The 13674-nt window shown below is 33.9% G+C and overlaps 1 protein-coding gene across 1 annotated transcript; it reads left to right on the top strand.

Moving 5' to 3' along the window:
• Nucleotides 1-9212: 9212 nt before the first annotated feature.
• Nucleotides 9213-11910, top strand: LOC129949924 (vanin-like protein 1). The gene is made up of 4 exons (XM_056061653.1): nt 9213-9362; nt 10195-10849; nt 10916-11618; nt 11699-11910. The coding sequence occupies exons 1-4, from the start codon at nt 9288-9290 to the stop codon at nt 11871-11873; spliced, it is 1608 nt and encodes a 535-aa protein (XP_055917628.1). The 5' UTR covers nt 9213-9287; the 3' UTR covers nt 11874-11910.
• Nucleotides 11911-13674: the final 1764 nt, after the last annotated feature.

Genomic DNA, 13674 nt, shown 5'->3' with positions numbered 1-13674 from the left:
AACTGTTCATCATAACCTTCTTAACAAAGTTGGAGTCAAGTTGAAGCTACCTTATTTCAATGCAAAACAATATCTGACTATGGATGGTGGCTTAAAGTTCAAAGGATTATTCTTACTTTCAAACCAAACACGATGAGTTTAAAAACATTGTGCAATATTTTGACAGTTGTCATAAGTAGCCTTGACAGCGACTAAAAAATACAATGCAATATCAACGTAGTTCACACGTTACGTAGACTTTAAATTTATTATTATTGTGTAATATTTTGACAGCTGTCAAAAATAACTTGGCAAGTACTAAAAAATACAATACTAAATGAAATTCCATTGATATTTAATAAATGTCCCTTTTTAAGGAAAAATTTTAAGTAGTCTCTATGGAAAGGCTAAGAATTTTAATGGCTAGGAACTGCACATTGCTTAAATATGACTGTTAGAAAAAAGCACACAAACCTTAAACTGAGAAACGGAACTATCTTAATGAAATGTCAGAAATTCAAAAGTTATACAAAATAAGAATGTAGCTTTAACTTAAGTAAAATGCAAAATTAAAGAGACTCTAAGACGATAAAATGGTAGTAACTGTGGCGTGATGGGTATTGCGTATGACTGCTAGAAGTCTTGGGTTCAATCCCTGGCTGTGACACCTTTTTTCACGGGTATTGTCTCTTGTGAAGAATGGACAAATCCTGCAAAGCAATTTCTTGTCATACAAGATTATTTCTCAAATTAGCCGTTTAGATTTGATATGAAATTGTAGGTCCACTCCATCCCAGATATGACTCGCACACAGGAATGGTTAAGAGCTGTAAGTCACTAGGGCCAACTTTTCGCCGGACTGTTGCCGTTTAACTTCTTGACATCGTCCTTAGTTTTTTCGACGTTCTAACAATCATAACATCTTAGAAGAAAGGTTTGACTCGCAAAGTCCAATTTAGAACTTGTATGAAAGTGGCGAAGACTTCTATCAAAACCAACGTGATTTATTAATTTTTCATTAAGCTGCGCCCTAGAGAAAGATTTCACTGCACGCTCTGTAAATTTTACTTAAATCACTCTCTAAATTATTATCCCTATCATCCTTGCGAAAAACCTATTTACTCTATACGCTCGTCCTTGTTACAATAATTCTTTATACAATTAGGTACCTTGGGGCTATATACATTACGGCACACTGCACACATCCTCTGAATTGTTTTCAGTCAGAAAAGGTTTCCAGTAAATTTACACGACGACGACGAAAGACCACTTCATTTAGATTAACGTTGAATAGAGGTAGCCCAGTCAAGCCATAGCAGCCGTATCCGTGTAGCATCCTCATTTCATTCATGATGAGGAATGAAAGTTATGCGCTCAAAAAAATATAAAAAAAAGTAAAAAAAAATACTTCCTTTTTTTTGTTTTTGCTCTTTCCAGGACATAAGCCAAAGCCACTCGAGTTAATCTCCCCGTCAAACACTTCAGATTCTTTTGTTGCAACTTCTTTCGCACATTAACCATTTGAACATTTCGTTTCGTTGTCGTTGGCGAGGAGGGTGGCGCTCGTGTCGGTTGGGTGCAATTCCAAGTGTACAAGTACTGTACTATTTTATGTAGGGTAGGTCTATATGGCGAGCGAAAAAAAGGAAGCCAATTCAAAAAGGGTGACGTGCATTTATTCGTTCCATTTAACCCCGAACTGCATCAATTTCATTTAAATGCCAAGCTAAATAGTCTATATGTCGCATGATTCTGATCCGGGATGAAGGACCAAATGTTGAAACTGAAAGGAAAAATACACACCAACTCGAATAAGGCTATAACAATATTTTAGAGGGTTGTTACAGCAATTTTAATGACATCTTGCTTATTTGACAGCACACACAATATATGCGAGTATTACCAAAGTCTGCTAAAATATATGATATAACAAGCAAGCAAGAATGTGACTTCATGCAAAGCCTAATGAATTCGTTATGAGCCTATTAATTCAATTAAATCGTTTTAATTAATTGATATTAATTGCAATGCGGGATTTTCATCTTTCCTACCAAAACCCCTTCGTTCCTCGACATTCAAGCTATTGTACGAATATACTCTCTGGGGCCTCTGCTTTGCTGTGATGATATTGAAGAATTTCAAGGACACAACAAAGTCCCAAGTATAGAAATTATTACCCATTTGCTTCGCATATGTATATGTGTAGTAATTAACTATGCGAAACATTCGACATTAAATTCTGAACTTGGGATGGAGCCCAAAAATGCGTCACATACTAAAAACATAACAATATCCCACTGTGTGAGACTGTGAGAGGCAATTTTAGCATCTTTTTTTTCTTTGCTTTTTTTTTCGTCCTGTTTTTCCTTGGTGGAGGCATGAGGCATCACTAGAACATTGTTTGGAGAGTTTTTGACGTTGTTGTTGTTTGTGGGAGTTTTGTGGGAGTATAGTCGAAAACTGATGCACTCCCTGGGGGAGAATATGTGAATGTGGTGTAGATCAAGAACACGAGGCGAAGCATAACAGCTCTAAGCAATACACTCTTGAAGCCTTATACTTTTTGGTGCTGTGACAACAAACAGGGTTGTTATATCATTGTAATAAAAAAGTGAATGTAAAATTATCCCTGATGGTTTTTACAGACACATTCGAAGAAATGCTTCATTATCAAAATTGGTGTTCTCTAGTAGCAAAGGTGCGCATATTGCGTTATTTCAATGGGGCAAATGGTTGTCCTTACAAATCAAGTTTTCAATGTTTGGTGGCCAAACTTGAGCCTTGCGGTACATTCAGCCAACAAACGTACGTCAATGAATCGCAAGATCTGTTGAAACAATTGCCGCTGCTTATGAAAGAATTGAAGGCAGTAAGTTCCACCTGCGTAGCTCACAAAGACTTGGCCCGTCGCAGTGATTTGGTCATGTCACCATTCAAACCAAACGACCATACGCAATAACGTCGTCATGTGTTCGGTACTAACGTTTTTAGCATTTCGAAGTTGATATCAAGTTTGACCAACAAATCATCTTTTGCGATGAGGCTTATTGTTGGATGAAAGGGCATGTGAATAAACACGTGAATTTTGGACTACACCAATCGACACCCGAAACAAGAGGTGCTAATGCATCTAAATATAAAGTCAAGTGCGGATTTTGGGCTGGCGACCTCATCGGTCAGTACTTTTTCGAAAATTAAGCTGTTTCATTCAATTTTAAAACTGACCCCTTATAAAGTTATAACTCTTTAGTTCAAATTCAAAATTAGATAATACTGAAACTTTAATGGCTGAAACCCAAACACGCTTCAGCTTTGGCTTCGCCTAACGTTTAAGAGTTCAGCCAAAGTAATTCAATGATCTTACGTTTCATTTGACAATCGTAAGGAAATAACGTAATTTTACGTAATGTCACTTCAAACGGAAGCTGAAGTTCATATTTGCTGAACATTTGGTTTGTCTGACAGCTCAACAGCTGGAAAATAGTCAACAAACAAAAAACATTTGCTTGTGGAGGGATTTCCATTGGTTTCAAAACTCATATTTTTTTATTTTGAGAAAAAATAACAGCTGCTAATGACAGAAGTGCCATTTTAGAAATATCGCTTTGTGGAAGCGTCATTCAAACTAACTTTGAAACCTAAGATGAAGCGTTTTTGTGTTTCAGCCATTTTTGACATACAATAGAATTTTAAAATAGTTTTATTTTTTGTTTTGTACATCTGAACTAAAACTTCACTAATTTTGACTTTTATAATATTGTAGATCAATTAAAAAATCAATGTACATCTATGAAGACGTTAAATATGTCTAAGAAAAAATGTTCATTTCGACATTATAGACTGCTTTTGGCAGCTGTCACTTTTGAAACTGTCGTAATTGGTTAAAATGGAACGAAACACTTTCTTAAAACCCACATACTCGATTGGAGTTTTTTTTGAAGAATGTCTTCTAAATCTTGATCACTCATTTTCTCCAATAATGGGGGTGCTGTAATTTGTGATTCGGTCCAGATAATTAAGTCAATATAATCTTTGGGATTGAAGTTTAATTTCTGTAGTTTAAAGACTCTAACTGAAAACCTATGTTTTTTTCTAACTTGGATAATTCTTCTTAACCCCAGTTCTCTGATGTTAGGTCTTTCATCACAAAGCATTGCCATTAATATGTTCTCCAGATGTGCAAAATAAGAATTGCGTTGAATAACGGGGTCAATTATTTTTCTTACGCTCGAATTGAAGCATCTTGACAAATTTACTAATCCGAAAACGTGACTTGGACCATTTTGGAAAGAACTGTCTTTTTTCACACTGAACCAAACTGGGCCATACAGCTTTACAATGTATTCTCCAAGTATTTTTAAGTTTTCACTCGGATTAGGTGTGGCAACATAAAGCCTTAGAATTCTATTGGCAGTTGTCAACCACCTAGACTGTGCCATTTTTCCTGGGTTCCTGTTGGAGAGATTTCTAGGACAGGATCCTTCACTTATAGCGTCACACATTTGAAACAAATATTTTTGATCCGTACTTAAAGTATCTTGGATTTCTTTTGACAAAGCAGGTAGGTTCTCTGGGATTGGTAAAAACTCAATAACAGGAATGTCACAACAATATTCCAGCACCTTTCCAATGTGTCCTGAATAGATTTGGGGTCCTAATGTAGTTCCATCCATGTAGTTGGCATATGCACCATTGCAGTGGTCTCCTCAGCTTCAACCCCACTTATCCAACCAGTATTTGAAGCAGTACCATAGCAACCAACAACAAACAGTTTACTTAAATCCAGTTCTCTGTCCAAAGAAAGGAGTTAATAAAATCCGCTATAGTTTTGCTTTTTCCAGAATATGGTAAGATGTCCTAGGTAGTTTGATCCTGGCTCCTTTATTAGTGAAATATGTTCCATTACTTTAGTCACTCTGTAAAATAGTTGGCCTCGCTTTTTACAAACCAATGTCCTGTCTTTTCTTCCATCAAAATAAATGCTTTCAATGTTCGAAAGGCAATCTTTAGTTTGGAGAACTTCTCTTTGTCGTTTTCGCCATTTGCTTGGTAACCACAGCACATCCTACATCCTGTAAGACTGCACTCGCAACTCTTGCCAAATTTAGAAGACATAACCGATTTCTTACACTAATTTCTTGGCATTTTGAAGAAGTGCTTGGCTGTGGGTCATCATCATAATCAGTAGGTTGGCAAACTGGAGATTTTCATTGAGATATTGATCTAATTTGTGTGCTTATTGATGATGTCAACAAAGTTTCTTGTGTTAGTACCTTCTCACTTGATTTTTTTTTCTCAAACTTTTTTCTTTTAGTTTTTTTTGGTTTCAAAAATGTCCACCCCACCTATAGCCATTTTTCGGTAATTTCTTTGATCTAAAAAAAAAAAAACTTTCTAGTAGGGGAACTTTCTTATCTCTTGGAGAAACACAAATATTTAAATTTACGCACTTGCACGAACAAATATCAAATAATTTAGTAAGAGATTTATTCTTCCAGTCTTGTAAGTTGTTTTTATAGTTTTCATTTTGTTTCGATTTTGGGTATATCAAAAAATGCAAATATTAATGATAGATATTGTCACTGAAGGAAAAGATGCAGTCTTCTGCGTCAATAACGTATTCTACGTCAATAATGTAAATTCTTAAGTTTTCAAATTTTTGTGTGATAGATGGCTGCTTTCCATTATTTTTATTTGTTTGTTTATTTCTCAAAAAAAATATGTGTTTTATAACTTCAGCGATTGTTGCTAGCACTCTTTTATATAAACGGTGATTTCTTAAGAGCTTGAGAACTTTAAAAAAAAAAAAACGCATACAATTTGCAAAATCTCATCAATTCTTTATTTGAAACGTTAGATTGGTCCATGACATTTACTTTTTGAAGATAATTTCATTTAAATGTTGACCGCGGCTGCGTCTTAGGTGGTCCATTCGGAAAGTCCAATTTTGGGTAACTTTTTCGAGCATTTCGTCCGGAATAGCCCGAATTTCTTCGGAAATGTTGTCTTCCAAAGCTGGAATAGTTGCTGGCTTATTTGTGTAGACTTCAAACTTGACGTAGCCCTACAAAAAATAGTCTAAAGGCGTCAAATCGCATGATCTTGGTATTCTTTTTTTTGGCCAACTTACCGGTCCATTCCTTGAGATGAATTGTTCTCCGAAGTTTTCCCTCAAAATGGCCATAGAATCGCGAGCTGTGTGGCATGTAGCGCCATCTTGTTGAAACCACATGTCAACCAAGTTCAGTTCTTCCATTTTTGGCAACAAAAAGTTTGTTAGAATTGAACGATAGCGATCGCCATTCACCGTAACGTTGCGTCCAACAGCATCTTTGAAAAAATACGGTCCAATGATTCCACCAGCGTACAAACCACACCAAACAGTGCATTTTTCGGGATGCATGGCTAGTACTTGAACGGCTTCTGGTTGCTCTTCACTCCAAATGCGGCAATTTTGCTTATTTACGTAGCCATTCAACCAGAAATGAGCCTCATCGCTGAACAAAATTTGTCGATAAAAAAGCGGATTTTCTGCCAACTTTTCTAGGGCCCATTCACTGAAAATTCGACGTTCGGCTTCAGTTCTTGCACGAGCTGTATTTTATACGGTTTTACACCAAGATCTTTGCGTAAAATCTTCCATGTGGTCGAATAACACAAACCCAATTGCTGCGAACGGCGACGAATCGACATTTCACGGTCTTCAGCAACACTCTCAGAAACAGACGCAATATTCTCTTCTGTACGCACTGTACGCATTCGTGTGGTCGGTTTAATGTCCAATTAAGTAAACTGAGTGCGAAACTTGGTCACAATCGCATTAATTGTTTGCTCACTTGGTCGATTATGTAGACCATAAATCGGACGTAAAACGCGAAACACATTTCGAACCGAACACTGATTTTGGTAATAAAATTCAATGATTTGCAAGCGTTGCTCGTTAGTAAGTCTATTCATGATGAAATGTCAAAGCATACTGAGCATCTTTTTCTTTGACACCATGTCTGAAATCCCGCGTGATCTGTCAAATACTAATGCATGAAAATCCTAACCTCAAAAAAATCACCCTTTATAAGGCACTTTGCTTAAAAGATAGGACAGTCGGAATCTTCTCGAGTTACTCGCTTCAACATTTTGAATTGTAGGTATTTGATAGAGAAACAAAATCGTGTTGCTTCGTACCACTTCAATAAACGACTGAGCTTAAATAATTATTGCACTCTTAAATAAAGACAGATGCAAACTATAGAGTGGCCCGCGAAAACCATTTTTCATCGACCACCAGCTGCACTTACGACCGATCAACCAAATCGGAACCGCACTATGAAATTCGGTAAATTCGGCTCATCGCAATTTCAAGTTTTTAGTGTTGTTTCCATAGAAAATTAAATTTCTTTCTTTTTTGTCAAGAAAACTTTTTAGTATGATTTATATTTTTGAGTTAGAGAACCGAAGATGAAGACAGGACTTTTAAAAATTTGAAGGGAATTTTTTGACTTAAAAAAGATTGAAACACTTTTTTTTCGTACAGCCCAAGATTTTGACATTCAGTCAACAAATCTTACAAAATTCCCATAGGAAGTTATTGTAATAGGTCCGATTTGTCAAATTGAAAATATTGACATTTCTCGACGTTTCAAGGTCCCTAGAGCCGAAATAAAAGATTTTTAGAAAGATGTCTGTGCGAGCGTGTGTACGTATGTTCTCGACGTTTTTTTCATCGTCCAAACCAGAAGAGATATCGATTTCAAATAAATTTTGTTTTACAGATAATAAGGCAGAAAGATGCAGAAAGGGCTGTCAAGAAAATTGCGTGGGTGGTTTAGCAGTTTAAAAAAAGGTGAACATTTTAATAAAACCTAAATATCTCATGAACCAAAAACGCAAGAGACTTGAATAAAGATGTATATAATAAGTAACGTAAAACCAAACCAGTATATTTTTTTGGAAAAATTCCAATCAACGGGTTTTTTAAAATTCAAAAAAAGTGAAAAAAAATTTGACACCTCAACAATTTTACGATTATATAATAATTTTATCTCCAAAACAATTTTGTGCAACGAAAAATAACGTTTTCAACATCTGGTAAGATGTTAAGAAAAATTTTGTCTATAGGTAAAATAAAAACCTAAAAAACCATTACTCAGAATTGGTAAAAATTGAATTACGACTCAAATATCTTTTCAAAAGTTTAAAATCAAGGCTTTCAACTAATTTTAACTTATAAGAAACATTGTGGAATATTTTGAAAAAATAGAATTAACATTTTTTTTACAAAAAATTAAAACCTAAACAAGAAAATTAAGAAAAGTTGATACACATTTATTTTGGACTCAAATATCTTTCAAAACTTTGCGATATTGGCTTTAAACTACTTTAATCTTTAAAAAATATTTCTGTGAGCACTCAGTAAAATTTTGAGGAAAATCTAATTGACAGTTTTTTTTACAAAAAATAAAAACCTAACAAAAAAACAATACTAAAACTTGGTAAACATTTACTTACGAATCAAAAAGCTTTTAAAAATTAAAAATATTGTCATCAAACTTTTTTTATTTCACAGAAAATATTTTGTTTCGATTTTTAGTAGTTTTTTTTTATATCCAACTGTCCGATTTTTCATAAAAAAAAAATAAAATTTACAAAAAGTATTGTGCAAATTTGGTAAAAACTGGTGTTCGGTTCTTGATATACCTCAAATTAATTTCATTCATTAAATTTTTAAAAAATTAAGAAATGCTACTAAAATTGGTAAAAATTTGATTTCGACTAAAAATCTATTTAACCAAACAAGATTTTCAAACTAAACTGTTTCTTGATATGAAAAATATTGTTGGTATTTTGAAATTTTGTAAGAATAATTCAACTGATAACTGTTTTTAACCAAGTATGAAAACGCACAAACTCTAAAGCAAGACAAATCGACAGACGGGACGGGAAGTTATCAGTGTGGGTCGCATCCCAGCCTCTTTTTATCTTTCAAATGATAATTTACTTGTTCTGTCTTCTCAGACCTAGACTGTTTTTTTATGTGCAGTATACCACATAACTTAATAAACGGAAAAAAAGCTTTAATTAATTATTAATTAATAAGGCATGGACATGAGGCATTTAACCAAATATCTTCTTCTTTCACAAAAGACTATTTGATTAAGTTTTATGACAGTCGTATATTGCTTATCATTTATTAATCAACATCAAATTGAAAGTTGAGTTTTCTCTTAGTGCATTTTTGTTTTATCTTTAAGGTATAAAATGAATGCTTCTCTTAATACCGACTCTCAGTTTTTGATAAAGTTGCAAACAATATGGTAGGCCTTAGAAAGAGGAGTTCTTTTTGTTTCTTATATTTGTTGTTTCTTATTAAAGCAGCTCAGCTTGAGGTAAGTATTTTGTTATTATTATTTTATTTTATAAAAAAATTAACATTTTTCACTCTATGACATACTTGGCCTCTATTAATAAAATACACATCATGCTCTCGGCACCTTTAAACTTTATCATACGATACTTTCTTTATTCTAATCCGCTTTATTATTAATTTAATGTGTTTATTAAAACTAATACCTTTCTTTTGTTACTATACACTACACAACAGTGGTGCCATATAACAAATAATATGAGATAAAGAATCTTGTTTTAAGTGAACCTAAATCACTTTTAATTAACCTCGCTCCACTGTTGTGCAATAAAATACATTTTACATACCTAAATGTTAAAGCTTTTGTTAACGAACAATTATTATTTATTTATTTGCTCTGGAAATACATATTTTTTTGGCTTGTGTCAATAACTTTGAAAATTTCAATTTAAAGATCAGAAAATCTAATACCATTACGACAGCACTGGCACTTACTAATGTGTATTTAATTGAAGTTAAAAGCACAGTGGACTATTCTTCTACAAAATATGACATAAATTTGAATATTTTAAGACGAAATGAAATAACACGAAGGAACACTTACATTTACGAATTTTACACGTCAGAAAATAAATAGCCGTGTGTTGTATTGCTTTTTGGAAAATTGAAGAATGCACGTATATTGTTCTCCATTGTTCTTTAATCTAAAGTATCATCTGTCAAATAACCTTTCTGCTAAATTGAAGTTTTTTCTTAATTGAATGACACCTGTCACTAAAATGAAATTTGTAACTTAAAATTTTGAAGAATTTTTGTAATATAAAGCAAAAATAAATGTTTTCTTTTTTTTGAAGGATGTATCTGCATCTAAATCATTCTACACAGCTGGAGTCGTTGAATTTGCTCCAGCCAAATACCAAGGATCATTCCTAGACCAACTCAACGACAATCTCGATGACTACATACAAATTATAAACTCACATGAAGCTTCAAGCACCGATATTATTGTTTTTCCCGAACTGACCCTAAATAATCCACAGTACTTGACATTCCTTCCAGAACCGAAAGATAAAATAATTCCATGTGATAGTAGCAGTAATGATTATGAAGCATTTTTCAAAAAACTGTCATGTGCTGTCAAAAATGTCAGAAAATATGTTGTAGTCAATGTATTGGAGAAAGAAGTTTGCACGCGTACATCTCAGATGGAGAAAAATGACCCCAGACCATGTGCTCCAAATGGTTTGAATAGTTTCAACACAAATGTCGTATTTAATCGTGATGGAATGGTGATAGGTCGTTATAGAAAATACAATTCATATGATTTGATGACAAATGTCACTTTGATGCCCGAACTGTCAACTTTTGAAACAGATTTTGGTGTCAAATTTGGGATGTTCATTTGTTTTGATATTAATTTCTATTCACCAGCCATGGAATTGGTGGACCTAGGAGTGAAGGATTTTGTGTTTAGTTCTTTTTGGTATTCGGAACTACCATTTTTGACAGGTTTGTAACGACCATTTTTATGTTGTAAGAAACCTCCTTTAATAATTTGTTCTCTCTCTATCACAGGTGTACAGCTTCATCAGTCTTGGGCTTACGCTAATAATGTGAACTTACTAGCTGCAGGGGCAAGTTCTCCTACCGGAGGGACCACTGGTTCTGGCATCTACTCTGGACGACAAGGGGCTCTGGTATCAGTGATGGCAAATAGTCCTGAACGAAAATTGTACATTGCGAACGTGACCAAAAGTTCCCAATCGAAATCTGTCCAAGTCTCCCAAACTAATAGAAAACTCATTGTTAGTAAGCATACCACAGGAATCCGACTCATGCGTGAATATCGCATGGATGATTTTACCTCAGAACTTATAGAAATTAACAATGATGGTTTGACAGTTGTTGAGAAACTCTTATGCCACGGATCATTTTGCTGTCAATTTAATTTGGAACTAACCAAAATTTCCCCGACAATTTCTAGCAATTCTTATAAATATCATTTGGCTGTATTTGATGGAGATCGCAATTATTCTGGTTTTGGTTATACAAAATACAAGTTCTGTGCAGTTTATGCTTGTACTGGAAAAACTCAAGACTCTTGTGGGAGAATTTTTGATGGAGATACTGAAATTCATCCAGAAATAGTTTTTCAGAAAATATTAATTGAAGGTGACTTTCCAAAAGCTGACAAAGTTTTGATAATGCCAAATAGCTTGGACCAAAGTCTGATGCCTCTCTCGACTGACCGTTTTGAATTTGACATCGAAGATGACAAGTAAGTTTTTGATTTTTACAAAAATGTACTGTTATAGAGTTGCCAACATATCTTTTCTTTAATGTTTTTGGTTATTGCAGACAAATGCATCATGTAAAATATTCATTCTCCACTGCATCAGATGATCTACTTACTTTTGGAATATATGCGAACTATTACAATGGTGGAATGGCACTATTTAGAACAACATCAAGTTTACTTATTTTAATGGGTTTAAGTATGTTTGCTCTTCAAAACTTATCACCACAAAGTTAAAAGGTCTTAAAATCAAAAATATTATAAGAAAGGAAATATATATAATATAGGATTGAATTATGACGACTCTGGGATATCAATTGCTTTGGTTTCTAAACAGCTTTTAGTTTTGCATTGAAGTCAATCAAGTTTCTTGATTTTCAGCATGATTTAGATTTTTGAAAAAGTTAGACTTGCAGCTTTAAAGAGCATTTAAATAAAAGCAATTGACATCTGTCATCTTCGGTCTTCTAAGAAAATGACCACATATAACAACCCTGTTGGTCTCCTTCGCAAAACCCCTCGCTGAGTCTCTAATTAATGGCATCAACATTCGATGAATATGTGTACAAAGCGTTTTGTTTTTACTATTTTTATGTTTTTCTTCTCTGTATATATAGCTCGATGGAATTTCTCATTATTTCGGCTATATTTCCCGTTTACGTAAACCTTAGCCCTGATAGATGTTACTTAATAAAATGTTTGTATACACCATGCATCTTCGAATTAGGACCATCTACGCTCGTTGTTGTCGTAGTGTTGTATCGTGTCCTTGCCGTCATCATCATCATCATCTTCGGGTTTGGGTGCGGTGTTGAATGTTGTAGGTTGATATATCCAGAAAATGGAGATGATACCATTCAGGTCCTGAAGGTTCTTTTTTCCCTATATCAAACATTAGGGAATATGTATTTTGCTCCCCTATATACAAACGTAGCTTAATATTACGCTATAAATTTTCAATGGCTGTGTATACGTCGAGGAGTCTCGAAGGGTCTTTGGTCGTTTAACATTAAAAGCTTTTAACGTTCATCAAATAAGATCGGACAGGCTACACATTCTATATGCAGGCACAACATGTATAACAACAATGACTTGTGTGTGTTTATTTTTATTCTTTAGAGGAATGCATATACATATATAAGCTGAGCACAAATGGTGCATTAGCACTGCACTGTAATTTGAAGAAGCATCAATTTTGGGGAGTCACTTTTTTTTTGAAGCCGTATACAGCTTTAAAATGATGTCTGATGGTGAAAGATTCGGAAGATAAATACAAATTTGAATTAATTGCATTGCATCATATAGACAGAGTAATAAAGCAAGGATTTAGATAAATGGGTTTTACTGTGTTGCCTTAATAAAAAAAGCTTGCACTTGAACTTGACATAAGACAAATAATAGCAAATAGATGCAACTAACTCACGCCAAGGATTACAGCTTTGCTTATTGAATTCCTAGGTTTTGAGAAGAAATGGGAAAGAAACAATGGAACTTAAAATTTGAAGTCTTTTGTTGGTAAAATTACCTACAATCTTAAAGAAGTTGAAATTAAGGCTAAGAGCTGTAATATGCAGGTTCATTCATTCATCTGTTTCGAAAGTAAAGCTATAGAAGAAGCTGGGATTTTTTAAATGAAGTGTTTAATAACAAGTTTTTTTTTTTAAATTTCGGATCACAAAATTAGTTTTTTCAATTCAAGTTTTGAATCTGGAACTCCTTCTCTAAATAGAAATTCTAAAAGAACTAATTGTCCTCTGATAGGGCAAATGTTGCTCAAATAGTTTAAGTCCAAACTAGAAAATATGTAGAAAATCTGGAATTCATGGTAAACATATTTGAAGAATTAGTTAAAACTGCTTTGAAGATCTCATGCCCAGTTAAATACAGCCGTAAGGAGTTCTCTCCCTGGTGAAACAAGCACTAGAATATTGAAGACATATGCAACAAATATGATTTTTAGCAAACCTATAGAAATTGTCTTAAAGCTTGTAAGCAAGCTATTGATTACTGCAAAAAAAAACAATAATGTAGAGAATAC

This window comes from Eupeodes corollae, chromosome 3, assembly GCF_945859685.1.
Source record: "Eupeodes corollae chromosome 3, idEupCoro1.1, whole genome shotgun sequence".
NCBI classification, from domain to species: domain Eukaryota; kingdom Metazoa; phylum Arthropoda; class Insecta; order Diptera; family Syrphidae; genus Eupeodes; species Eupeodes corollae.
Note: the sequence above shows the minus strand (reverse complement) of the source record. Positions and strands in the feature narration are given on the sequence as shown.

Excerpts from the sequence above, each read along its gene's own strand:
- LOC129949924 (XM_056061653.1), top strand. The coding sequence starts at position 9,288 with ATGGTAGGCCTTAGAAAGAGGAGTTCTTTTTGTTTCTTATATTTGTTG. Across the intron at positions 9,363-10,194 it reads TTAAAGCAGCTCAGCTTGAG|GATGTATCTGCATCTAAATC; the intron begins GTAAGTATTTTG and ends TTTTTTTTGAAG. Across the intron at positions 10,850-10,915 it reads GGAACTACCATTTTTGACAG|GTGTACAGCTTCATCAGTCT; the intron begins GTTTGTAACGAC and ends TCTCTATCACAG.